The sequence below is a fragment of the Danio rerio genome, chromosome 14 (genome assembly GCF_049306965.1).
Source record: "Danio rerio strain Tuebingen ecotype United States chromosome 14, GRCz12tu, whole genome shotgun sequence".
Classification (NCBI taxonomy): domain Eukaryota; kingdom Metazoa; phylum Chordata; class Actinopteri; order Cypriniformes; family Danionidae; genus Danio; species Danio rerio.
The window spans coordinates 32,867,239-32,895,231 of NC_133189.1; the positions used below are offsets into that span (position 1 = coordinate 32,867,239).

Genomic DNA, 27,993 nt, shown 5'->3' on the forward strand with positions numbered 1-27,993 from the left:
CTTCATCTATTAAGAGAAATGATTATAGTTTACACTATTTTTAGATCATTCCTTATAAACATTTACCATAGTTTTACAACAGATTAAACCAATATAAAAAGCACATGGCTATAAGCCTTTATTACAACAAATTAACCATGGTTTTGCTACATTTAACATAGTTTATCCATGGTATTTGTAATAAAACTGTGGCTACAGAAATGGTCATTTTTTGCTGGATTTGTGTGATAATAAGTTGTTTTAAAAAAATGGGAGACTAAGGACTAAGGGCTATATGGTAACAATTTCGGCACAAAGGGCGTGTTCAAATCCACTTTTGCTATTTTAAGGACGGAAAAATACAGTAGTGCTTATTCTCTTAATGAATTAGGGGTGTGTTTTGAGCACATTGTGCATTAAACCTATTAGAGGCTCATCTCCCATTCCCTTTAAGAGTCAGTTGCATCACACCATGGTGCAACTACAATTTACATGGCGACTTTGTTAGTGGAAAACTAAATGCTTCACTAGAAAACAGTTAAACAGACTATCTGCATCGCGAAGCCAAAGAACGAGCCTCCTTTTTGTAACATTTTAATCCTTTAATTTTTTTTCACTTAAAAAGATTTTTGTGTGTTGCTGTACATTCTGTGTGTATAAGGCAGTGTGCGCGTTTAAGGCGCACAACTAACACACTCTGTGCTGGACTTTAGACCAGTCTATTTTAGCAGTCTATTTTAGTTCCTCAAAATAGCAATGCGCCTTAACACACCTCATTTCTAGACCAGAACACCCATGAGTCCCCAAAGTGGCGCAAATGGATTTATTATTTAAACAAAGTGGTGCGAAACCTGAAATCTAGGGTTGCGCTGATCTGAAAATAGCAACTCATTGTTTCAAACATGTCTTGTGCCTTATTGCGCGGGGTATATGATAGGGCCCTAAAGAGGTATCAGAAACGCTGAAAATGGGCTGCCACATTACTGTACAGAATCATTTTACTTAGACACATGAACCTGAATGCAACAGTAATCAAGTTAACTTTGTAGCACAGTAATTGAAATTATAACATAAATATAAACATAAATAAATTCTAACAATATTTTACTATTCAAAAGCCTACTAAACAAATATAAATAATTATCACGTTTGCATTCAGGAAAACAATACTAAAATTAAAATCCACAATTTTGAATGTGCATATACAAATATATACAGGAAGTTTTAAATAAAATCTTAAACGTAAATTAAAATGTTATGTTGTAATTTTGTTCTTTTTATACATCTAAAAACGCCTTTTTTAAATGTTTGTACAGATATAAACTATGCCATATAGGCCTTATTCATCCAAAATAATTACAAATGTTTTGGGCCAGATGTCAGGAAGAAATTGAAGGAAATGGCGCTTAGTAATCTCTATACGTTAATCAAAGAAACTCCTACTCATTTCACAAAATGAAATATGACTTACAAGCATTGCCACTGTCAGGGATTTGCTTGAGCTGCATCTCTATCTGCCTTCGGAAGATCTTGTTTTTCTTGGAAGTTTTCAGACAAGAGGGCAGTTTTAAGAGCCGGGTTTTCTTTTTTGTGATGCTTATCCATCACAGTTGTACTCGTATTCTCCATACTCAGTTCATCTTTTACCATATAAGCACAGTTTGTTACTCGGATGGAATCAGCGATCATTCTTGCTACTGTAAACCAACAATGTTAACTGTGTTTGTGCTGCAGTGTCATGTAGAGATTCTAAATGTTCTACGCATCATGAGATTAGAAATGTTCTAAAAGTGTTCTTTGCAATGTTTTAAAAGTGAAAGATAATTGCATATTACCAAAGACTATAGAAAACACTTAAAGGGACTTTGATATTACATAAAATCAAATATGAGCTGAATAAATTTAAATAATGACATGCTACAAAAGCTTTAAATTTAAGTTTTAAATGCAATTTTTAAGTTCAATTAATTAAGTATAGATGCAATTGAAGACAAATTGTTAAGCCCTTTTTTGAAATTGTTTTTCCTTTGCAAAATGTTACCAAGTTTATGGAAAAAACCTGCAAAATAATAAATAAATATGAAAATAAATACATAAATAATTAAATAAATTTACAGATTTCAGCATCATCAAAACAATAAATAAAGAAATGATTAAAAAAATCCACAAATTCCAGCATATATAATAAATAAATGAATACCCAAATAGATAAATAATAATAATAATTTATATATATATATATACTGTATATATATATATATATATATATATATATATATATATATATATATATATATATATATAAATTGCTGCAGAAATAAATATATAATTTAGTGCGGGCAGATAAATAATTAAATAAATTACACAAATGTTTGGGGAATCAGATAATGCGATTCTGAAAGTTGCTTTTCCCCCTTTTTAAGTATTTATTTATTTTTACATCTTTAAATTGCAAAATCTGTTATGGCTTTTCATTCATTCATTTATTCATTCATCAGGGATCATCCACAGTGGAATGAACCACCAACTATTCCAGCATATGTTTTACAACGCATAGCAGCTATAATTGAAGACAAAATATTAAGCACACCTGTGAAATTTAAATTCTTTTGCAAATATTTACAATTAATAGAGCAAGGACATTTTTCCACAGTATTTCCTATTTTATATTTCTTCTGGGAAAAAAAAACAAAAAACTTTTATTTAGTTTGGGCGGAATAAAAACAAAAAGTATTCTCATAAACAATTTAAAATCGCTGGGGACAATATCATTAGCCCCTTTATCCCCCCCCTTCTCTTTTAGATAAGTTCGGATTATCAGATTTGTTACTGTTATGTTTAATAGCAGAATAATGAGAGAGATATTTTGAGAAATGATTATAGCTTTCTTGAAAGTCAAGTTTACATATAATAAGATTATTATGCCCCTGAAAAAGCTCAGATGATGGTGTCAATGTTTTGGGAGTTTCTGATTGGCTTATTAACAATATTTGAGTTAATTAGATGCACAACTGTAGAATAGTAATTAACGAAAACCTCAAACACACTGCTTTCTTGTGTGACAACATGGGAAAATCAACAAGTCAGAATAAACAACAAAAAACCCAGATTACAATTTGCTAAATTACACTGGGAAAAAGAATAATTTTGGAGACATGTCCTGTTATCTGATTGAGCTAAGATTGAACTGTTTGGCCATAAGGACCACTGTTACATTTGGAGGACAAAGGGGAAAGCTTACAAGCCTAGGAACACCATCCTAACTGAACTATGGGGGCGGCAGCATCATGTTGTGGGGCTTTTTTGCTGCAGGAGGGACTGGTGAAATGTATGTAAACTTTTGACTGTGTAGAAATTAATAAATTCTCAAAAAAAATTATTCTGGAACTTAACGCACCTAAAAGAGTAAACATTTACAATAGTATGATTTATCATCAGACATTTTTTACAAAATGGTTATGTTTCTTTTTTTAAAGTGTATGGAAACTTCTGGTTTCAATAATAATATGGTGTGCCCAACTGTCTTTATAAACAGGGTTGGCCAAGCTGCTGATTCGGATGGAGTTGGTCCTGCTATATTTATACAGTGTTATAAATTATGTGAACTGAGAGCTAACAAAATGCCACTTTCTTTTATTTTTTGCACTTCCTTGTCCATATTTATCCACCCTCTCCAAAGCACCACTTTTTGTGTACTTTCTCCATCAGCTGGAATCTCACCACTTCCCTGAAAGGTTTTATTGTAGTACGTTTCCAGATCTTTCTGGAATCTGCACACAAACCACTTCCAGTAGGGCAGCTCAGATTTGTCAGGGTTGATGCTCCGGTTGGCATATTCAGGACCTCCTTTTCCCATTGTTTACATTCTTTATGAATTGTTTGAAGGGTTTTAGGGGATTATGGATATATTTCATGTACTCCTCAATGTCCTCCTTTTCTGCAAGGTATTTCAAGATGTGTTTCTCTAGATTTGGTCTTTTACCACGCAATGCTTTTTTGTCAGACTTCATCTGTGCAGCTAACGCAATAGCAGTTTCATGTTTCTAGCATATATGAGGTGAAGGATTCGGATTTCTACCTTCCAACCGGTCTCAGCATGGATCAACGTTTATCCTTTTCTCATCATCCTGTTTTTCTTATTTTTACTAAATATAATTATTGGATTATTTCAATGAGTATTTAACTTTAAATTGATTTTAACCAAGGAATAAGTTAACACACTGCTTTATGTACTGTAAGAATGTTCAGTGTAGTTGCTCCTCTCTTTATCTGTCTATTTTAACTTTGTTTCCAGGAGACACACAAACCAGGTCATAGGTCATCGAGACCTCCCTCTCTCCGTCTTTTGAGTAGAATTACTGATGCTGAGGAGGGGGATCAACTGTTTCTATTGTCATGATATTGTCTACAGTAATTTAGCTATTTTTTTTTTGTTAATTCTTTTTAGAGTAATTCCTTTTTATGCTAGATAGACTTTGTGTGTAGTGAAGATATTGTAGCCGAATGTTGATTAAACCAGTTTTTAAACCAATTTGATAAAACAGCTGAACGTACAAGAAAAAACCTTGAGTTTTCACAACAGATTGTCTCAGATTATTAGACTGTCTCTATGTATGCCTCCATGGTTCAGATTTTTACAGGTCGGAGATCAGCTCTTAATAGTTTAGGGTCAGCCTGAACACCAAGAACCATGCCGCCATCCATATCTGGGGTTAGATACAATTCTTCATTGACGCACACATTTAGAATTGACTATTTTTGCTGTAACCAATGAGAACTGTTTAACTGGATCCCACCTTTTCTAAACTTGTGTAAGGAGTATAATTGCTGCATTGTTGCACTGTAAGGCAGAGAGGCCTAGGAACTCATCGCGAGTGTTGAAGCTGGCTTTTGCTGATGAAACTGCAAACTATCTTCAGTAAACTTTATTTATTTATTTTAATCACTGACTCCGGCTCTTTTTCATCTGACAGACTGGTCATTCTTTGGGTTAAAACAGCAAGTAATCCCTACAGTGGGCATATATGTTTCTGGCATATATGGGAAATATACATGTAGGGGACATGTTTCTGGCATACATGGGACATATGTGTTAAACATTAGGGGGCATGTATGTTTCTGATATATGTGGATATGTATATTTCTAACATATATGGGGCATTTATGTGCAATACATGTAGGGGACATATATGTTTCTGGCATATATATGGACATATGTTTCTACTCAATAAAATTGCATAATCTTAAGATTTCAAGTGTAGTGAGCTCAAAATCATATTTAATCCTTTGAAAAAAATAAGTCATTTACCACAAATGTAGACTTTAAATTAAGAAAGAATAAAAAAAAAACATGCACATCCAAATTAATCATTTGAAACATTTAATTATTCTATTTCATATTATGCTTTTACAAAGGTTTTTTTTTTTTCTTTGCATGCAAATCTAAATAAATAAAAATAGGCAATGATTTGTACAATTACCTATCTCAACGGGAATATAAAAGTATAAGGTATACAACAAAGGCAGGTATTAGTCTACATTAGAAACAACAAAAGATAGAGATCAAAGTATAATTTGCCGGTCTCAGCCAATAAGCAGCTTCTAAAACCAAACTTTCTCAGTTTTGGGGCACACTATTATAGAGAAGCTTAAGACTTACATAATGACAAATGTTAAATACTTACAGCTAAACAGTGACATTTTCACAGGACCTTTAACTGCTAATAATGCATACACGTGTGGTTTAAATTGTTTTATTATTTTGATGATGCAAATATATACAAACATCTCACAACATTTTAGAATAAAAAAATAATAAATCTAAAAGGTTATACTAACAATACATACATTCACATAAGAAAGATTTTTACTTGGACGTGTCTGTTTGAATTTCAGAACAACAACGCTGGCGCTGCGTAACTAGATATGACGTAAAGCATTGCGTCTTAATCAATTGGTTAAAACGTCTGTTCGTCACAAACACCTTAATTTCATTGGCTAAATTGATTCCGTCGTTGTTATTGGGCGGGGTTTATATTTCAAATTTCCAGCGGGGTGTGAACAAGTGGTTGACGCTTGAGGAGTGTATTGAAGTTTTAACACTTAGTTTTAAACAAACATTCTTATTTTAAATTATTTTCCCACAATCTTTAGGCTTTCGACCTCTCTTATCGGTCATGTCTTTCTCAAGAGCTCCGTTGAAGAGATTTAACGAACATGTCGGTAAGTTTCAGCGTCTCCTCAGTTCAAATTTAACGTTACGAAGTGAATGAAACACTTCAAGCGCATTTAACGTTATAATCATATATTTTAATGTATTTGTAACGTATGGTTGGTTCTCATGAAGTAAAAACGTATTTAAAGAGTTTATAGCTTTTCATTGTAGCTGCGACGAATATCCAAACAACACTGAGCTCAACTTATTTAACAATACGTAAGGTTAAATGTAAATTTGCAATATGCTCTGTCGGTTTTTATATGGGCTCATTGGTATTGTTCTTGTTATCTGTAAATATATATAAATTAACATTTAGCAACGTTATATGCTGGTCATGTCTTATTGACTGTGTGACATGCATATCCTGAAAGCTGAATCCTTAGGAAACATTCTTATTCACACACGTTTGATTATGTCTATTTAATATTTATGCGCATCTTTAGGTTGTGCTCCTCCACCTGGCACATATGACGTGAAGTCTGGAGACCTAAAGGGAGCTGCATCATTTCATAAAGCTGAGCGCTTCAAAACTGCTCCCAAAAGTAAAAAAAACAAAAACATGTTACTTTAAATAGTAGTAATATTACTAAATGTAATATTTTAAACCGTGTTTTATGAAGCGATAATATTTTAAACTGTTTTTATTGATTTTAATCAGCAGATGTACCCCTGCCATCTCCTTCAAAAGATGTCCTCATGTCTCCAGTTCGCAGGACCATGTCTGTTGATGGTTTGGTAAGAGCTTTTTATGTCATCTGTTTGCTAGTGGCTGATGATACTTCAGTTAATCATTTAATAGATGCACACACAACTAATGACTATTAACTAAACACAGCAAACTGACACCATTTTTGCACACAAAAATGCAGACTCCTTAATAAAACCTTTTTGCATTTTATTGTTCCGAGCTGTAGGTCTGATTTGCAATTAGGTAGTAGTAAAGGAGATTTACTTCTCTAAACCAAGGACATCGTAAATAAAATAATATATGATTGATTCCATTCTGAAATTCAGACCATGTTTTTTTTTCTTTAGACCAGATATTTAAAACAATTATATTATCCTGAATACAACATGCTGTTTGACAAATGTTTTGATACTTTGTTTGGGTGAACTATTACTTTTATTTTTTTTATTGGTTTTTAACAAGACCATACATGGTAGTATACAATACAATATAGTCAAAATTACATAGTCTTAGTTTTCTTGTATTCCCACTATCCCCTCAAAATGGGTGTCACGGTGGTGCAGTGGGTAGCACAATCTCCCCACAGTAAGAAGGTTGCTGGTTTGAGCCTCAGCTGGATAAGTTGGCAATTCTGTGTGGAGTTTGCATGTTCTCTGCGTGTTCTCGTTGGTTTCCTCCGGGTGCTCCAGTTTTCTCCACAAGTTAAGGGACATGTAGTATAGGTGAATTCTAAATTGTTTTTAGGGTATGTGTGTGAATGGGTTTATATGAATGTTTCCCAGTGATTTTTTTTTTTGGAGCTGGAAGGGCATCCGCTGCGTAAAACGTACGCTGGGTGAGTTGGCGGTTCATGCCGCTGTGGCAACCCCTGATTAATAAAAGGACTAAGCTGAAAAGAAAATGAATGAATGAATATCCCCTTAGTTGTATATAAAGTTATAAACAAACATCCTCTGGAAGATGAAATATAAACAAATTTTAAAAAGTAAAAGTAAAAAAAAAAATGTAACAAGTTTATAATAAAAGATTAAAGAAAAGAAAAGTTACTCTAAGTAGTCAATATTTCCTCTCACCAGTTATTTAGTGTGTATTGGATACCAACTGAGGGTAAGCCTTTGATATAATCTAAAACAGGATTTAAAGTCATGTATGGTGAACTATTATTGTTATTTGAATTCTTAGGAAAAATAACTGAATAAAAGGTTTAATTTTAGTCTTTTTATTTTCAGAATTCTAAATGTCGAAGAACAGATGTCATTTCTTTCACATTTTTTCTTTTTAAATGTTGACCACACTGTTTTAAAAATGTGCTCATATTGTTTTTCTCCATTTTAGGCTGATGCATTAAGCTCCAAAAAAGACAAGAGTAGTTTCACTCTTGAAATGAAACATCAGAGACTACTAGAGAAAGAGGTACATCTGTTTGTACAAAACATTTTAAATGTTTCTTGGATGACCATTTATTGCTTTGAGGCCTGATCAGTTTATTTGCCCTTTTTTTCCTAATTTCAACCATCATTGCTAATGCTTGGATTATAGATCCGTTCCTTGGTGCAGCATAGAGGAGAGCAGGACCGCAGGCTGCTGGCCCTGGAGGAAGAACTGAAGAAACTGGAGTCTAAATTGCTTGTGGCAGTCAGAGAGAAGACTGGCCTGGCAGCGAATGTAATATCTCTCGAGAGGCAGCTAGCAGAGTTAAAGAAAGCTAATGAATTCCTGAAGACCAAGGTGACTAGTCTTTCTGTACCTGTGTGCTTTGGGATCTGTTTTGTTTTGTAGACCCCTTCAGGTAAAGAGGAATGTCTTGGATTTTCACAGGTCTCTGCAGATATCACCAAGAAAAAGATCAACGCTCTTTCCATGGAGCTCATCGAAGCTAAAAATAAACTGGATGCCAAAGACAAGGCGAGTAATCTCAGTCACTTTAGACATGTTGAAGAAGTGCGTGTGTGTGTTTTATGGTTCTCAGTGTAATCTTGGTCTTTGTTAAACAGGAGCTGAGCTTCCTACAGATAAGCTCGGAAGGAAAGGTAAAGGTCTTGGAAACTGATCTGGAGACTGCAAAAACAACGTTTCGAGTTCTGCAAGACCGGAATAAAGACCTTGGTGAGTCTCTTTGAGGAGCTGCTTGTATGATATTGTATATATGTAAATAAAACCACTATTTATAATATATCTGAAAATTGCTAACAGCAACTTTAAAAACAAATGATAATATTATATGATCTGATCACAATGCATTTTCATTTGAGATTTAAATGTAATGTTGAAAATACATTTTGTGCTCTCTCAGGACTCTAAATTTGGTCCCCTTATACTCAATCTATGTAGTTATTAATGCACACAGAAATTTAGCAAAAATAAGAGCTTTTCACAACATCCAGATTTATTATTTGTCTGACCTGAATTTTTCAGGCTTCTCCAAAAAACTGATACAGTGAGTCTCTCAGAAGTGTTCTCTGAAGACCCTGTCAGATGTATTTATTTTATTTATTGTTTGAAGTTGTTGGCTGTCAGTAGCAAAATGTTATTTTTGTCAGATGAACCAGGAACATTTGACTGTCTTTTTGTCAAATAGCTTAAAATATCAGTTATGTCTGATATCCAAAACTAGTCAACAGATTTTTGGCCTCAAACACAAAAGGAAAAAAAAAAAAGCCAGTGTACAAATTTTTTCAAACTTTTTTTTCAAAGGCTTGTCATGCTGAGCAAAAGGAAGCAGGAAATGAAGTTACTTATTTTGAACACCAATGTTCAAATGTATTATTTTTGGAATATTCGTGAAATTAAAAGGGTAGTTCACACCAAAAAAATGAAAGTTTACGCCTCATTTACTCTCCCAAAAGTATATCCAAAACCTTTCAGTTTTATTTTCTGTTAAACAAGAAACAAGATGTTTGGAAAAGAGCTGAAAAACTGTAACCATTGACTTTCATAGTATTTGTTTTTCCAACTATGGAAGTTGATGATTACAGGTTTCCAACTTTCTTCAAAATAAATTTTTTGGTGTTTAACCTAAAAAAACAACAGGTTTGGAACAAGTAAATGGTGACATCATTTTCATATTTGGGTTAAATATTCGTTTAATGCTTTTAATCATTAAAAATAAATAGCTTTTCAAGTAGTACAAGATATTTTTCGTTGAATTGTGTCTTTGTTGTTTTGAACAAGTTTTGATCATGAATGTTACATCAATAGCACTAAGAAATGTTACTTGAGCAGCAAATAGGGTAAATGCACAGCTAGTGTTTCTTCCCATACCGATAAACTTCTGGTGATCAGTTAATGTGACTTTATTTTATACAGTTCCTTTTGCAGCATCGATGCTGTGGTGAATCTAAAATATAATCAGTTAAATAGACTTTGGCATTGATTTAGTTGTAGAAGCGTAAACTGAGATGAAAATACTGGAGTAAAATTAATTTGAATATTTAAAAGACATGGTGCAGGAAAGTGTCCTTTAATGCAGTGCTTCTTGTACATTCTGAGACCCTTATCAGAGTTATATATCATTTAGGCAGTGAAGATTGTTGATTTTTAAAGAAAACGCACCTTAAACGTTACAGTTTTTTAATCACATACAGTTCACTGGAAGTGTTTGACCCAAGTTACTGACAAATTAAAAGTCCTTCTGCACATACCCTATTGGTTTAAGTTATGAGCATACTAATTTGAATTAATAAACTGAAAATATATTATTATTATTATTATATTTTAAATGTTAAGTTTTAAAATATACAGCCACTTTGGCCAAAAGATAAAGATAACTGAATATTAGATTTTTATATTGTTATTTCTGTTTGTTTAATTTGTAAAAAAAAAAATCACAGTAATGTTGGAGCAATACAGTGACATTTGATTTCTGATTTTCCAGTCAACTGGTTTTAAAAACATTTATTTATTGTTTTCAATGATTACTAATAAATGATTACTTTAAAGCATGTATAATTAATGATGACAATCTGACAATTTTTCTTATTACTAAAAATTTTTTCAGAGGACCTACATCAGGAAACAAGAGCCCAAAATGAGCTGCTTGAAAATGAAATGGACAAATTGCATAGTAAGTTTGCATGCTAGGACCTGTGTTTGTTTTATAATGTTATATTGTTTATATATTTATATTCTGCATCTTATATTGGTTTTTATAATATTACATTGCTTTTTTACTCCTTTTTTTACTTCTGCAAATGAAGACATAATCCAGGAACTGAGGGAGGAGATCAAAGCTCTGCAGAGTTACTTGGACTCAGCGAATGAAGAGATTCAGGTATTGGTTTTGGTCAACAGAATTTGACTCTCCTAAGCCAGTTGACATTTATTCACCCTTAAGTTGAATCATCAGTCTTTGAAGTGCTGCTTGGTTTGAGATAAGCTGTCTGTCTCACTCTCCAATGTCAAAGGATTTGCGGATTAAGCTCCAGGACAAATCCACCATGGAGCGCCGGGTGTCTGATGCTCAGGAAAACCTCAGGTTAGAGCTGCGTGCATTTTATTATTGTTGTTTTCATGGTATCAGTGTACACATCTTCATCCGTCTTTATTCGGCTCTGTGCAGTGAAGTGGAGCAGAAGTTGGAGAAATGTACCGCTGAGCTGCAGGAGTGTCAGGAGGCACTGAAAGTAAAGGAAGATGAGGTGCAGAGGTCTAAGCAGGAGCTGCGGGACTCCCAGAACGCCCTAGAAGAGAAGGAGAAAGAGATAGAGCAGCATGCGCAGGACCTGCAGGAATCTCAGAGCTCGCTAAAAGAGTTGGAGGAACGGATGAAGCAGGGGGATCGGGATCTTGAGGAATCCTGGAGCTTGGTAAGGCAGCAGGAGCAGGAGCTGGCCCGTGTAAAGGAAGTCTTGAGAAGGACTGAGGAAGAGCTGGATCAGCGTGTGGCACTCATGGGGGAACGGTGCTCGCTGCTGGAGGATGAAAGAGGTAAATTTATTAAAAAAAAAAAAAAATGTAAAAATCTTTATTTAAAGTCTAAAAAGTCTCATTTAATAATTGTGTTCTACTCTAGGTCCTCCTTTGTACCACTAATGGTACCTCTTAAACTGATTTAAAAGCTACCAAAGCATACTTTAAAATGTGTTGTGGTGTAGCTTTCTTTCACTAGTTCAAAATTAATCTGCCAGTATTGCAACTGTATAACTAGTATAACTACAAATAGAAGCAACATTGTGATACAGGTCTTAAATTTCCTTCACAGTGGCCTTCAGTTCTTAGTCTTAAATTTAATTTGGTGAGACCTGCAGAAACCTTGATTATGTAGATATTGTGTATTCTATTTGATTTGACGGGCTTGTTTATATGTGATTGTATGCAGCAAAGATGCAAGAGGAGGGTCTGCGACAGGTAGAGGAGCTCAAGGCAGAACTCTGCTCGTTGGAGGAGAGCAGAAAGACTGAGACGGAGGCATACGAAAAGCTGAAGGAGGAGCACTGTGCAGTAACCAAACAACTGGAGGAGGAAAAGGTAATCAAGAGAACAGATATTTAGGTGAAGTTTACACTTGTACTAAAGGGATTGTTCACTGAAACATGAACATTAGCTGGTAATTAACCTGGCCTGAAGAGCCGCTTTATAGAAGAAACTGAAATATAATGTTTATTACTGGAATTCTTGCATTAAAGTATCCATAGAGTGCATTGATTTAATGTATGAAATTGTTCTTTGATATTTACATAGTAGGTATGTGGCTTATGTAGGTAAAAAATCTTCGGAAATGTATTTATATGCATGTGTATAACTAGAAGAATTTCCCCAAGAATGAAAAGCACAGTTTTGACTATATTTGGACCTGACCTTATTCCTCTTTGGGGTGCTGCGGAATCAATGTATAATCCGTATTTTGCATTCTGACGAGTTGTAAACCGATGACTCACGGCCAACATTCTTCAAAATATTTAGTTTTTTTTAAGTGTTTAACTAGTCTTAAATGAACCGAAATGTATGTATGTATATATGTGTGTGTATATATATATATATATATATATATATATATATATATATATATATATATATATATATATATATATATATATATATATATATATATATATATATATATATAGTAATTAATACCTTTGAGTTTGTCATGAACAAAGCTTGTGTTGCTGAAATAGTGGAGAGCAGCAAATAAATAAAGTAAATGTATATTTAAAAAAAAAAGATTTATTATTATTATTTTTTTCATAAGCTACATAATTGGCCATCCTAACGGCATCTAATCAGGCCCGTAACCAGCCTGGTGAAAGGGTGGTTCTTTTTGCTCAGTTTTTCTCCATTTATTTTTTTATTTTTAAACTATGAGGTTTAAATACATTTTAAACACAATTTTTAGCTGAATCAGCCTGTTGGATGTCATCATAACCACACTTTTATGTACCAAAAATATTTCCTATAGATTTACAATAAATAAATATGGCATAAATTATTATTTTGAAATTTTTTACATCATATATCTTTAGAAAAAAAAAATCTGAAGTTTTAAATTAAAAACCGTGGCCTATTTGTTTTTATTAGGCAAACAACAAACTGGCTTTCAACTTTCCAAGGTCAGAAATTGGCAATTTTAATGATAAAAAAATAATACTAAACATATTACTAATAATAGTAATAAAGTAGTAGAGCTTAGTGATTTTCTAGCTTCTCTTGTAAAAAAAGTACATTTGAAAATTGATGAATGACAACAATAGCCAAATTAGTTTTCAAATTCATTTTATTATGGCCAGCTTTTGGTGCTTTGAAGAATAGGTTAGGTTAGAATTAAAGGTTTCTTGTAAAATATTTTCTCTATTTAAAAACAATACAGTAGCGAAAGATTACTTCACTTACATCAGATTGTATGTTTTCTTGCACAGCTGGATGTTCATGAGAAATATTTGTTAGCATTGGCCAAAACAGATTAGGTGAAGTCACAATGAAGCGACAGCCAACAGAGGATTCTGCTTGGTCCTAAAGCTTTTTTCAAGGGATTATTTTTACTATTTTAGATGGCATAGCAGTCAAAATAAGACAAATGAGCTCATGTATGGGGCAAATTCTGGATCTTTGTCAGTGTGTGGTGTGTGTTTCGAACCACCCGAACCCCCCTGGCTACAGGCCTGCTAATATACTTCATTGCTCAAGAGTGTATATTTTGCAAAAAATGTGCAACTTTTAGCTTTGACATGATTAAAACAATTACAGTATTATCAGTCAAACTTTGTCCTATATATAAATACATACACTCCTACTAATTCTAATGATATTCATACACAAGCCATTTGAGATTAGTTTTTATGTATTTGTTGTTGTTGTTGTTGTTGTTTCTGACCTTTTCTGTGGCTGACTTTCAGAAACTGGAACCTATTTCATTAGCTTGACTAAGTGTCTGTGTCTTTGGACTCAAATGGGAAAACAGTTTTGCTAGAATGCCATTGTGATTTGTTGTGCTACTTTTAGAGGAAAAAATCAATAGTGAATATAAGTGTAATGTGATTTATACCAGTTTGAGTGGGACAATTAAGTGAAGAGTGCATCTTAATAGACTTTAAGCAGGTTGTACTGCATCGTGTCTGAATCAGGAAGTCAAAGTCTCCCTGATCGACTTTGTGGATTAGGCTAATGTCTCTTAAGCTCCTCTAATGTGTGTTGCTGTAGACTCACAGCGGCTCCCTGGCTAGCATGCTTGAGCGACTGAGAGATGACACCGAGGCGGAGAGGAGACAGCTTGGCGAGGAGTTGGAGGACGCGCTTGAGGAGCTGGTGGAGCTGGAGAAGCAGGAGCAATGCAGTGGAGAGGCCATCCAGCAGCTCACACTGAACAACCAGACACTGGAACAAGAGCTGAAGAAATCCTGTGCGGAGTTGCAAAAGTGAGCACTAATGATGACTTGTAGTTAAGCTGAGATGGATCACATTTTGTTTGGTAAAATAGTAAGCAGTTTTTGTTATTTCTTATGGCAGGACTTGTGCTGAAATGCAAGCTTTAGAAGAAGCTCACGTGAGGGCGATCAAAAAGCTAGAAGAGGATCACACCAGTTGTCTCGCAAAGCTGGGAGATGTAACAACTGACTTTGAGAGGTATTACTTAAAACACCTATTTGTTTAAACATAAAGCCCAAAGTATGCTTCCATACAAAGCAAACAGTTGAATGCACAACCTTTCAATGTATACTGTACTTCAGTTGTCTGGTATGTATCCACAAATGTTTCATTGCACATGCAGTATGATAACTCTCAATATATGCTGGCCTATAGGATTCCTCCTGTGCACCTGTTTTGTACCACAAGTTTAACCCACATTACTTTGTTGTAAAAACGAGGATACTTTCAAATCTTTGTAGACTTTGTATGTAGTACGTATGATTACAAAAAGTCAGCAGTAAGTGTACAAGTGTAGCATTCCGAAGATGTTTACATCATGCAAATTTTATGCTGATACAGATTTTTATAAAATATTAGGGTGCATTTGCACAACAGCAACATACAAAAAAAAGTAATTTGTTTTTACCATTTTCAAACAGAAATGACAACATTTACCACAGTGGACATTTTCACAAGACTGTTATGACGTGTTTAACGGTCATCATAATCTTAAATCCTTGAGTTTTTAATATTTAAATTGTTTTTTTTTTTAAGTGTATGAACATTTATATGCATTTATGAATGTATTATATCATCTTTGCGTCAAATGACAAAAAAAGAATTACTGCTTATGTGAGGTGTTTGTAATGCAACATCTATGGGGCTGAGAGTAAATTTGATGTTATTCTCTCCTCTGGCAGGCGTCATCAGTCTCACTTTTTTTTTTTTTTGAAAGTCTTGATAACACCATCGTGGCATTTTTCTTCTTTTATTTCAGCAAATAGGATTGTAAATAATTATTTGTTGTATTCTCCCATTCATTGCGCTAAAAATTTACTCACCTATGACGATTTCTGCTACTGAGATACCCGGAAATGTGAAAAGGGTCTACTCCTGTTAACACAGATCCACCTAAAATAAAGAATGCTAAATTTAAGCACATATTCTTTTTGATCTTATACTTAATGTATGAGTGGTTGCAGACATTGGAATCTTTTTGGCTAGAGACTTCCAGTCTCATTCACCTCCATTGATTTAAAAAAAAATTTTTTAGATGTTAATAGCAGCTAAGTATGCTGCTTGATGTTTCTAACTGATAATTTCTTAATATAGTTTTATACTTTTTATGTATTTGGTCATGAACAATCTTGTTTGTAAAGGGCTTGGCGATATTGCAAAACAGTATCACAATATTATGTTTTATATCATTCAGTATTGATAATTATTGAATATTTTTTAACAATACATTTAGGAATATTAGGGTGTTTTGTTATTTAACCACTTTTTTAAATTTACCAACATTATTAATAGTAGACAGTTTTAATAGTCAAAAACAACTATTTAAACAGTATCTCATCTCCTCATAATAAAGTAAACATAAGTGTTGAAGACATTCTTAAATTTAAATAAAATGTTACAAAGTGTGTGCAATGGTAAAAGTAGATCAACATAAGGTGTGAACAATAAGGATACAGTAAACCTCCAACTCTGTATACAACACAAATTATGATAATCAAATCTGAGCTTTCAAGTAAAGAAACCAGCCATCAATCAAATGCGTATCGCAATTTTACAAATTGTTGAATGGCTACATTATCCAAAAAGCCACTTTGGTGACATCATTGCATTCTTTTTTAAAAATATTTTATTTATTTACAATCTCCTTACTGCTGCTAGCCATGGCACTCATTTTTGCAAGTGTTGTTATTCTGACACGAAATGACAAGTGCGAGTGTGTGGATTCCTTGACCATTTACAATGGGCTTAGCTCTCCTGGCGTCTCTGGTAACTAGGTGCCCATCAACCATTTTCTCAGAGGATGACAAACAGATAAACCATTGCTGCAGCTCAAATACAAGTTTATGGAGAAAAGTAAAAAAAAAAAACATAATTAATGTGTATATTCCTGTTGTAAACTTCTAAGAGCCCAAAAAAAACGGAGAATCTTTCGGTTGTCTTCAAAGCAGAATCCTTTTTAATAAGAAAAACTCAGCGTGGCGTCATCGAAAGCAAACTGCACAGCAAACCACTATACATTTATTTATTTTACAGCATGTAGGTGGGGTCAGATGCAAGTGAAGTGTTGTGGTCTAATCATGTTATAGAGACAGAAACCGTCTAACTAGTTGACCGAAAAGAGAAAAACAGGTTACACTGCCATGCTGTGAAACTAACACTTTGCATTACTGTCGATTAATAAATTTATATTTCTACATTCCATACAAAGTGTGAAGCAGATTGGTTATTTCTACTAGCATGAATCATTCAGTATTCAGGAAAGTTAAGATGTTTTTTCTACTAGGTGTACCTGGAAAATGCGCGCGTCATGTGCACGTCGCTATCATGTCCGTGTTGTTGACAAACTTACAGCCTAAGCTTATTGGCATTCCTTCCAGGGCGCCCGCTCAGCAGCCACATTTAAATAAAACCATAGCCTTCATACCAAACATTTTTTTATCGTTATTAACAGTGGTGTTCGGTCAATAAATATCAATATTGGTTTTATTGCCCAGCCCACATGAAGTAAATAAAGTAAATGAAAATCTAAAACGATCGCAAAAATAAGTGCACTTCCTCATTACAGAATAAAGTCAATAGACTAAACGTGTGAATGTGATATGCATGTACATGAGATCAGTTTTTTTTAGTTTACACAGATGATAATGGTATTAATTTTAGTAATAGTGTTCTTTTGTTTTATTTTCGGCCTGTCAATCAATTTAAACATGACAGCCACGAGTTAACGCATGATTAATAGCACACTTTAGATGTATTAAATATAGCTTATATTAAATATAGAGTATCATTATCTTAAACCTCACAAGTCAGCCTTTTATTGTCTGTCACATTTTAATTTAATTCCTAAAGGACAAGGCAAGCTCTGGGTGAGCAGAAAGACCATGCAAAGGCCCAAGTCCATCAGCTGGTGGAAGAGATCAACCAACTAAAGCAACAGCTACAGCAGGACCAGCAGAAGCTCTTAAGCCAGCAAGAAATTCAGGATCAAAAGCAAGAGGAACAAGCTAGGTCAGTATTACGCCTGTAAACATCAGCTCATATTTCAGCTCGTAGTACTTCAGAATATACACTGACATTAAAGGGATGGTTCAACCAAAAATAAAAAAATAAAAATTCTGTCATCTTCAACTTGTTCCAATCCTATCTGAAGGTTGACATACTGAAGGTTGTCGGGGGACAAAAAACACTCATTGACTTCCATAGTATATATTTTTTCTAACTATGATAGACTATTTTTTTCTATCAAAGTTTAGAACCACTTGAGTGTGTGGAAATTATTTTAGTGTGAACTATCCCTTAACTGTCTGTTAAAGTGAATGACAGCTATTGTGCAACACACTGTTGGTGGTACTGGTGTGTTTCAGGATGCTTTTAGAAGTTCAGACTAAGCTTGCTCAGAGAGAGGAAGAATTGAAGCGAGCAGCAGAGACTCATAGCGAGGAGCTGAGATGCTTGCAGATGGATGTAGAGCAGGAGAGAGGAGAGAAAGAGCGTGCTCAGACCCAGCTGGGGAAAGAGCACAAGAGGAGACAGTCGGTGGAGGGCCGTTCTGCAGAAGCCAGCAGGCTGAGAAGCCATGTGGAGGAGTTGGAAGATGAAGTTTCCAAGCTGCGCAGGCTGATGCAGGAGGAAAGAGATGCAGCTAAACATCACACTGTGGAGTGGCAGCAGGAGAAACAACAGCTATGCACACAGATTGAGGAGGAAAGACAAGACCTCCACAGGCAACTGGCTGAGGCTCGACTGCAGAGGTGAGAGAGTATGAATGCACTCAACGGGTGTGTGGTTCCTATCATAGAGTCTGTCATGCAGCATACTTTGTGTGTGTATCAGTTTGTCTTTTGTTGTTGTGTTTAATTCGTCTTTTTATTCATTTACACCCAGCACAAGTGATTCTGAGACTGAACACTGGAGAAACTTGTATGAGGAGCTCTATGCTAAAGTTAAACCATTTCAGGTAATCTAAAACAGAATTTTTGGGGAGGGACAAAGAGCTAACTAACATATTTTACTTGTGTGATTTCAGCCTTTTTTCTGTTGTACAAAAAAAAATACTAAAATTTGAGGTTGTGTAAAACACAAATATGAATAATTTTTGTTTCTGTTTTGGCAGAGAGGAAGTAGTCTTTTCTGATCAAACCACAGACAGTAGTTTTTAGCAGTTCCCATCACTCTCATTCTCTGTGTTGATCCACATTTTGAGTATCACATGAGAAACCAGTGGTGGAAATGCCAAATTTTTAATTTTAAAATCCAAAAAATTAATTTCCAATAAGGTTTTTATGCTTCTTTAGGTGGTTTCAGACTTGTGTGAAAGGATTGTGAATTATGATAGATGGAAGTAACTAGGACTTGGTGAACATTACTGTTGGTTACTAGATTCCCAATACTATAGTCGGCTACTTTGACAATTTAATGGAAACGCACGTGATTTGCATCTGAGTTTTATTACTTTTTTTTTTTTTTTTTTCAAACCCAGTATGTGTGCGTGTGTGTATGCAGACAAATTCCACTTCCAAAACTTATTATTTTTATTTTAAATGTAATATGCTTTTTCTTGTTTGTTTTATTTACTTACTATACTGCTGTCAGCCATCAGGGGTTGATCAATATATTTTAGTGTCATTCTTCTGGTTTGCTGCAACTTTGATTTAATGCATTTGGGCATATGCATGGTGGCAGAGAGAGCTTAACGTGCTACAATTTAAGACACAGGCAGTTAAAAAAAAATACCTGCAAATTAAGAAAAGCTCTTCATTTATTTTACCGTACACGTGCTGTAAATCTTTACAACGTAAACGCATTTAAAAAAAAAAAACACTGCATTTTCCCACAACGTAAACAAATTGAAAAAACGTGCTACATTTTCTCACAACAAAACAATTTACGAAAATTATCTGTATTTTCTCACAATACTTTCAAAAACATCAAAACAAGTGGACCCAAAAACGTGCTCCGTGAAATTGTAAATGATCCTTGAAAGGTGAGTTTTTTTATTTTTATTTATTTTGTATGCATATTTTGTATTCATATTATATATTGTATTTTGTAAACATATTTAGTATGTTTAACATCCTGATTTCCTTGTCTTTTGTATTTTATTAGCCTAAATAACCATAACCTAAATTGATGGATCTGTCACATTTTAGGATCCTCTTTCCTTTAACATTCCATGCTGTTTGAAAGTGTTGTGAGAATTTAGTGCGCTTTCTTAAACTGTTTACATTGTGAGAAAATGCACCACATTTTTAAAAATGTGTTTGCGTTGTGTGAATTTAAAGCACGTGCTGTCAAACAGATGAAGATTTTCCTCTTACTTGGCTGTAATTTTTTATTTTTTTTTATTTTTTTGTAATCGCATGCGTTTCCTTAAACTGCAGCATGTTAAGCTCTCTTAGCCAATGTACATATGAGCATTTACACAATGACAGCAGTCCAGCTGAGTGAGTTTTTGATTACTTTTGGACGGGGTTTTAAGTGAAAAACCTTTACATTTCAAAACATATTAACATCTATTTTTATTGTTGTCCAATTGTTATTTGGATTTATAAACTCATTTTTTGTACACAGAATCATCATGTACAAATCATCATTTGTATAAAAAAATTAAGGCTCATCTATTAAATACCTAACAGCACTTTTTAAAATAATAATTAATACATAGAAACACCGGCCTCAATTTACAGGCATTGTAAAGGATGAGCAGATTTATTGATTTATTTTTTGTATACATATACAAAATTGTAGAGATTTCTTCTAAATGGATAAGAGTTGAATAGTAAATATGCTACTATAGACCATTTTGAGGACTGTAAACCATAACAATGGTTCTATTGTATTTCCCTTTTTTACATTTTTCATTCTGATAGCTTTTGATAATCCAAAACGGTCCATAAATTGATGATGTTATGACAGCTGTTTTAACGTGAAGATATGATTGAATTGCTGCTGGTTACGGTTATAAAATAGCATGATAAGAAGCAGGAAATGTTCATGAGCCAATGACATAAGCATATTGAAATGGTCTATAATCTTGTTTGTCTGCTTGTTCTGGTCCTCAGGAACAGCTGGACCGTTTTGCAGCAGAGAGAAGCGCTTTGTTGAATGAGAAGGGAGCCACACAGGCCGAGCTGAACAAGTTAGCCGATGCCTACGCCAATCTGATGGGCCATCAAAACCAGCGGCAGAAGATCAAACACATGGTCAAACTCAAAGAGGAGAACTTGGAGCTCAAACAAGTAAGGGATTAATTAATCATAAGTAAGCTGTCAACGTTTGCAGGTGCACAGCTGACCTTGTCCACATGTTCTGTAGGAAGTGTCTAAACTAAGGTCACAAGTTGGGAAACAGAAGCAAGAGCTGGATCGACTTAAGTCCAGCAAGACAACACGGAGGTTCGACCCCAGCAAGGCTTTCAAACACGAGCTTAAAGAGAATCAAAAGCCCAGCTCTGCTCTTACACAAGGTGAGTTAACGAGAGGCCAGGAGAACAGCACACAGTAGACTAGGCCTGACATGATTTAATATTGCTTTTTTATGCCAGTAGTTTTTAATGATCTTACATACAGACATTGACATTACATGGTCTGTATTATCAGAATAAAAATAATTCTAAACTAATAATACAGTAGCAAATACAAACATACACGTATAACACCCTAAACATAACCTGCAGGTTTGACTGATACAACAATAACGAAAAAATCTTTTGTTCTTTTAAAATTGTTCTTGATGTATAATTCTACATTTAAAATGTGAATAGATGAATTTTGGAAAAAAAGGAAAAATATTTATAATCTTCATCCATCTTTAGACTGAGGCTAATTATTTTCCAGTAGATGGCAGCAGTCTTCCACTACTTTCACATAGTTCATTTTCGTGAACTGTGAAACTATGGTATTTTATCCAAGGTTATCATACTGTTCCATGCCTACTGGGGATATATCATTTTGGACAATGTAAAATGTTTACGAAACCACTGCTACAGTATCTGAGAGCAGATGAGAAGAAAAGATGCATTTTATGCAAACTATGAACAATATGTTGTCTCATTATCTTTGATTTTGTTTCTTATTTAACTCTTCTTTTTAAAGGCAACCGATATCCGCATTGAGCAGCCATTGGTGGACTTGTTTTGTGGAATAACCCAGGCTTCTGGGTGACTGGTCAACATGGACACTGACAGGTGATTGTCTGACACTCAAACGTCTTAACTGTGGCTCCACTATATGTCAAATTGTGGATATTATTTATGTATGTTCTGTTTTTTTGTGTGTGCACATGAATTTAATAGTGTTGTTAATGTATATTATGGGACAACCTGTTCTTTTTAGATGTTGGTTTGGATTTGACTTTATTGGTGAAAATGTAAATATAAGGGCTTGGCATCACTTAGTATTTTCTGTTTACTGGTTTTGTTCAGCTTTTGTCTTAACTTTCCTTAATTTCAAAAGTTAGCCCACTGTTTGTTACATATTTGTTTTAGTTTTCCAATTAACAGTATGTTGCACCATTCATTTTGTCTTTGTATGAAAGTATCATTTGACTTGTTTTTAAATAAAATAATTGATTTTTCTCCCTTATTCCAATCTCATCATAACACTGATATTTTATTCATTGATCACGATTTCTCATCTGTTAAAGATCAAATGTTCCAGCAGATGGTGCTACAAGCCAAGGAAAAGCACCATGTATTTCAGTCAATTTATTTGTTGCTTTCGGTGGATCTTTACTACAAGCTTCCATTTGAAATGTCAAGCAAACAATGACTTTTCTTGCGTGTAATGGTCATTTATTGCTAAGCTGAACATGCTTTGCGCTGGCTGTTCAGCTGCAGTAGTCCTCCAGGTGGTAGATGGTGCAGGGCCTGTGGCAGCATTGCTCCACAATCCCCCTCTTCATCTTCATCACCTTCTCTTTCAGCGGATCCGCATCTGCTGCCTCATAACCTGCTAAATTTGAGAGCAAAGCTGGGAGGAGAAGAGGAAGGAGTTAGTTAAGACGAGACCATTAAGGTGAAAATGGGCAAACAATTAATTATCATTTATCACCAGTTGATTGATTACATTGAAAGGTCAGTTCACCCAGTAATGTAAATCGTTGTCAATTACTCACCCTCATGTCATTTCAATTCCCTGAGACCTTTGTTATTCGGAACACAAATAAAGATATTTTAGAGCTTTCCGGCCCTCTGTAGACCGCAATGCTCCAGAGACATTCAAAGGAACCAAAAGCATTCCATGTGTTTTCAGTGGTTCAACTGTGACCATGAACAATTTTGTGCACCAAAAAAAATGCAAAACAAGTTTGTTTGCTCGTCTGGCAAAGCAAATAGTAAATGCCCACCTTGACAAAGACATAGTTATTTATTATTATTTATTTGCACAACTATTTTCATTGAATTCGTATGATTACAGTAGAACCACTGCAGTCCTGTGTAATGTTGATAATGTTTTTGGTTCCTTTTCTGGAGTTTGTTGTCTAAAGAGGATAAGAGTGTGCATCCAAAAAAAACATTTGTGCTCTGAAGATGAACAGGGGTCTTCAGAGCTTGAAACGACATGTGTAATTAAAAATCTTTTTCCAAAAAACACAAATTTCTCTCCTTCAGTTGGTCCAAAATGCTAATGCTGGATTCATTTGTAATAGTAGGAGACTTGACCACATTACCCCTCTTCTAAGGGGTCTCCATTGGCTTTTAAAGTGCTTTTACTGGTATGTAAATCCCTTCATAATCTAGCCCCAACCTATCCCTCAGAGCTGCTGCATTTTCACACTCCCGTACGATCTCTTAAATCAAGTGATCAAAATCTTCTTTTAGTTCCTCAGTCCAGACTGAAATGTTGTGTTAAGCGTGGCTTTTTAATATTATTTTAATAGTCCTTTCTGAACTTTAACTTGAACATTAATAACAGTTTTTTTTTGGGTGAACTAACTCTTAAGTAAATATTTTTGTATCATAGATCTAATATATTATCATTAAATATGCAAGTGAGACATTATTTAATCAAATATGTGCTAATTTGCATACATTTATATATCTAAAATCTTCAAAATCCTGTTCAGAAGTCTAAAATCCTGGCTTCTTAGCTTGAGTATAAGAGTCAATTGTTTTTACAGAGGGGTTGTGTGTTTTACTTCACAATTCAGAAAAAAATGGTGGGACTTTATTATTATTATTATTATAAGAAGAATATATCTCTTTTTGTAATAACCTACAGAATCCAGATACACACAACTAAAGTTTGGTGTATGAGCTGCTTAGAGGAGAGGAGAATTTACAGCTCAGTGCAGTGCAGAATACCGCTTAAATGTTTTGTAAAATAAAACTTTTAGAGAAAAACTGGAAGTGCTTAAAGAAACACTTGGTGCAATGGCCTCAAAGTCAAGTCCGGGAGGGCTGCAGCTCTGCATAGTTCAGCTCCAACCAGCTCCATCTCACACCTGCTTAATAGTCTCTAGTAGTCTTGAACACCTTGATTAGTTGGATCAGCTGTGTTTGATGAGGGTTGGAGCAAAACTGTAGAGCTTCGGCCCTCCAGGAATCCAGTTGGAGACCTATGACTTTGTGTATTTTGAATGCTCTCCTTCCATCTCAAACTGGATTCCTGGAGGGCCGCAACTCTACACTCTGTTTTGCTCCAGCCCTAATCAAATACAGCTGATGCAGCTAATCAAGGTGTTCAAGACTACTAGGGACTATTAAGCAGGTGTGAGTTTTGAGGTAAACTGCAGAGCTGCGGCCCTCTAGGAATCCAGTTTGAGCCACTGCTTTATTATATATATATATATATATATATATATATATATATATATATATATATATATATTTATTTATTTATTTATTTTTAAAAAATTACTATAAAATCTTCAAATCGTCGGTTTCATGGTTAAAGTGTCCTACTGTGCACGTATAAGTTGGAGACGTTGCTCACCCAGCAAGGTCTCCAGGTCTCTCCTGCCTCTGTTTGTGTAGAAGAAACCTCTAGGCCCACACACTAGGTAAAGCGCATCCACCAGGCTTGAACCACACAGATGCTGGGATGGAGAAGACTGTGATCCAGGCAGAGACGCCAGCAGCAGGATTAATACTGACGCCTGCAGCAACAGGACCATGGTGGACACAGACTGAGGACATGCACACCCTGCAATTCAAGATTTGATATGCTTTGTAACATCAATAATTCCAGTTAGAATAAATTATTTAAATACAATATTATTCCTATTATTATTATTATTATGTTCTTGATATTTTATAAAATGAATATATACATATATAAAATATTAAGTTTTATATAAAATGTATAATCAAAATAACAATTAAATATTATTAACTTTATTAAAACAGCATTAGAATTAAACAGTCAAGTAAATTTTTGAATTCTCTTTTATAAAATGAAAATATCGTGTTCTTTTTTTAAACGAAAACCCTTGTACTCTTGTAAATAAACTGCACCAAATATTCGAAGAAAGTTTGTACTTGTTATCATTATTACAATTGTTTTTATAACCATTAACACAGCAGACTGTAAATGTGTATTGTGAAAAGTGCTCTACATATAAATGTAAAACGACCATCATCATTTAAACAGAATAAAAACACCTAACATTAGTTTCCTGCTTCCTTTGTTATCTCATTATCATTTAAAAAAGCAGCCCAGACCTGTCTGTTTTCCCACTTACCTTTTCCTGAGTGAGCAGAGTCTGTGAAGAGTGGCCAGGATTGGGCCTGAATTGTGCTGCTTATATACCTTCCTGCTGCCTGGCCCATTGCTCTTGATGGCATCAGCGGAAAAACAAAAGTTCCCCTGTAATGATATGACTCCTTATGCATGTCATCTTGCTAAGAGGTATTAGGAACATATCAGATAACTGTAATGGGCTTTATTACGATCAGATTAAAAAGTACAGGTCAGGAGTGTTATTGGGTTTAGCATTACTATCATTTCTTAGCTTGTCTCGCTCAATTGTTTATTCAACTTAAAGATGCAGCCTGTTCCTTGTTTTGGTTAAAAGGGAGTCAAAAGTGTTCAAATTGGTTTACCTTTATGCATGATACTCTATGATAAGCTTGTAATAATAATCATTTGAGGGGTCTGGTCGGTTTTGGTGGGAAATATGTGCTTGCTTGCCACTATTCTTTGCATATGTAATGTCTGTGTAAATTAGTAAGGTTATAAATAGGATCATTTATAACCTCCTCTCATAGCAGCTGGGATAATTAAACTTTTTCATTTGTTTATGTGAAATTTAAATAGGATGACAATTAGAAACATTTTTGTTTCTGCAAAGCTCTGATTCCTTTTTTTATGGTTGCCCTGGATAGGTTATTTGTATGTTATTTAAAATAACCATCTAGCAACGTTCTGGTTATGCTGTTTTATGGTTGCAAAAATAATCTAAAAGGAACTATAAGGTGTATAAGCTATTGCCAAATAAATAAATTAATAGTCAAAAATAAAACCTAAAAATAGCATTAAATAAAGTTATTGAAATTGGATTATTTTTTAAATGTTTATTTATGTGCTTTTTGCATTTTATAAAACAACAAAACTACAACAAAATTACAACAAAATATAGAAATACAATACAATAGTAATACATATAAAATACAATACATAAAAAAACACTAACCTATGACAGAACAACCGAACACAGAGGGACAAATGCACATGAAAGCAAAATGTAATTTAGCTGGTAATGCATAAATAAAAAGTTATTATAAAGTAACTTTGTTCTTATATTAGAAACAAATGCATAATCCTGATTATAGCTTTGTTGTCAAATATTAGTTTGAGCACATTGTTAAAAACATTAAAGATTATGAATAGTAAATATCAATTACATTTAATCTTTAATTACCGTGTTAATGTCGGGGGTCTTAATTTGGATTCTTTAAAAAAATTACCAACTAACATTAGGGCAACATTACACATTTGTAGGGTAATACAAAGTCACAATGCTGCTGCTGCAATGATGTTAAAATATAAATATTGAGAACAAACTTTAACAATGATAATAATTTGAATGATTTGACGGTAGCCTATATTATCAAAGCAGTTATGTAAATGTAATCACCACTGGCAACGTTTTGTTGTTCTCTCGGTGGGTCAGAACAGAAGCGGCAGACATTTTACTTACATGTTCGAATATACATCCTATTCACCAACAGCCACACCTGTTCCTCCTAACATTTCCTGAGGTGAGGAGCCGCGCCGAGTCTTTGTAATCCTATTATTTCAGTATAAATTCAATTTCAGGTTTTAACACAAAGGTGGTGACAAACAAGCAAAACTTACAGACGACAACTTTAACAAACCGGCGGGTCCTTGTGGACGAAAGAAAGCAGGAAGTATCTCTCCGAAGTGTTGGAAATGTGATGAAAGTGTGGATTTTGAAAGGATGTGGAGTCAGGGCTCGGAGGTGTGTGAAGCGGCACGAGGCCTGCTGAAAAAGCCCTCACTCCTGGGGAAAAAGTGTGAAGTTGAAGCTGAAGAGCATCAGCATCTTTACCTTTTAAGTTTGCTCAAACAGGGACACGCAGATGACCGGTCCAACGGGACCCCCTGAGGTAATATAACATTCTTTCAATTCTCTTCATCTGTGTGTGTGTGTTTGTGAGGCCGTTATCAGGGGGCCGCGAATAGTGAGCTAATCAGACTTAATGAATTACCTGAATTACCATATTAACACCCCGGTCACCTTGAAAAGAAATATTCTGGATATCGTTTAGTATTCCTGCAAGTAAAAGGCAATCACTCTTCATGTTATTTGTATTATATTACATTAGGCTAGCTAGTATTTTATATTGTAGCATACTTTATAATTACATTTATATGACTTGTTGTGTAATATACTACATAAATAAACAAAGGAGACATATTTATTCATTCATTCATTTTCTTTTCGGCTTAGTCCCTTTATTAATCAGGGTTGCCACATCGGAATGAACCGCCAACTTATCCAGCATATATTTTATGCAGCGATGCCATTCCCGCTGCAACCCAGTACTGGGAAACAACCATACACA

At 34.4% G+C, this 27,993-nt stretch overlaps 3 protein-coding genes across 10 annotated transcripts in view; 2 read left to right on the plus strand and 1 right to left on the minus strand.

Moving 5' to 3' along the window:
- The first annotated feature begins 6,025 nt into the window (after positions 1-6,025).
- Positions 6,026-22,546, plus strand: hmmr (hyaluronan-mediated motility receptor (RHAMM)). 4 transcript variants are annotated; one of them, NM_199580.2, is given in 20 exon segments: positions 6,026-6,201; positions 6,640-6,738; positions 6,858-6,931; positions 8,220-8,297; positions 8,424-8,612; positions 8,703-8,789; positions 8,879-8,990; positions 10,882-10,947; positions 11,081-11,154; positions 11,288-11,358; positions 11,443-11,810; positions 12,202-12,350; positions 14,520-14,734; positions 14,826-14,942; positions 17,814-17,972; positions 18,329-18,715; positions 18,849-18,921; positions 21,026-21,202; positions 21,279-21,429; positions 22,058-22,546. In NM_199580.2, coding segments are annotated over 20 exon segments (2,712 nt in total). In that variant the 5' UTR covers positions 6,026-6,155; the 3' UTR covers positions 22,078-22,546.
- A 9-nt stretch (positions 22,547-22,555) lies between these two features.
- Positions 22,556-27,562, minus strand: insb (preproinsulin b). 5 transcript variants are annotated; one of them, XM_068213231.2, is made up of 5 exons: positions 27,283-27,562; positions 27,105-27,194; positions 25,647-25,771; positions 24,899-25,108; positions 22,556-22,933 (listed from the first exon to the last, which is right to left on the minus strand). In XM_068213231.2, coding segments are annotated over exons 2-5 (480 nt in total). In that variant the 5' UTR covers positions 27,107-27,194; positions 27,283-27,562; the 3' UTR covers positions 22,556-22,790.
- tenm2a (teneurin transmembrane protein 2a) overlaps positions 27,142-27,993 on the plus strand; it is a 1,361,633-nt gene continuing 1,360,781 nt past the window's right edge. The window contains exon 1 of the mRNA XM_073921891.1: positions 27,142-27,534. The gene's annotated coding sequence lies outside the window, so the exon portion shown is untranslated. The remainder of the gene's footprint in view (positions 27,535-27,993) is intronic.

Bases quoted from the DNA above. Each gene is read 5' to 3' on its own strand.
- hmmr (XM_073921175.1), top strand. From the start codon at position 6,156: ATGTCTTTCTCAAGAGCTCCGTTGAAGAGATTTAACGAACATGTCG. The intron at 8,790-8,878 runs GCGAGTAATCTC...TTTGTTAAACAG, and splicing joins AACTGGATGCCAAAGACAAG to GAGCTGAGCTTCCTACAGAT. The intron at 18,922-21,025 runs GTAATCTAAAAC...TCTGGTCCTCAG, and splicing joins CTAAAGTTAAACCATTTCAG to GAACAGCTGGACCGTTTTGC.
- insb (XM_068213231.2), bottom strand. The intron at 25,109-25,646 runs GTAAGTGGGAAA...CTTGAATTGCAG, and splicing joins CTCTGCTCACTCAGGAAAAG to GGTGTGCATGTCCTCAGTCT. The intron at 22,934-24,898 runs GTGAGCAACGTC...TTCTCCTCCCAG, and splicing joins AGACCTGGAGACCTTGCTGG to CTTTGCTCTCAAATTTAGCA.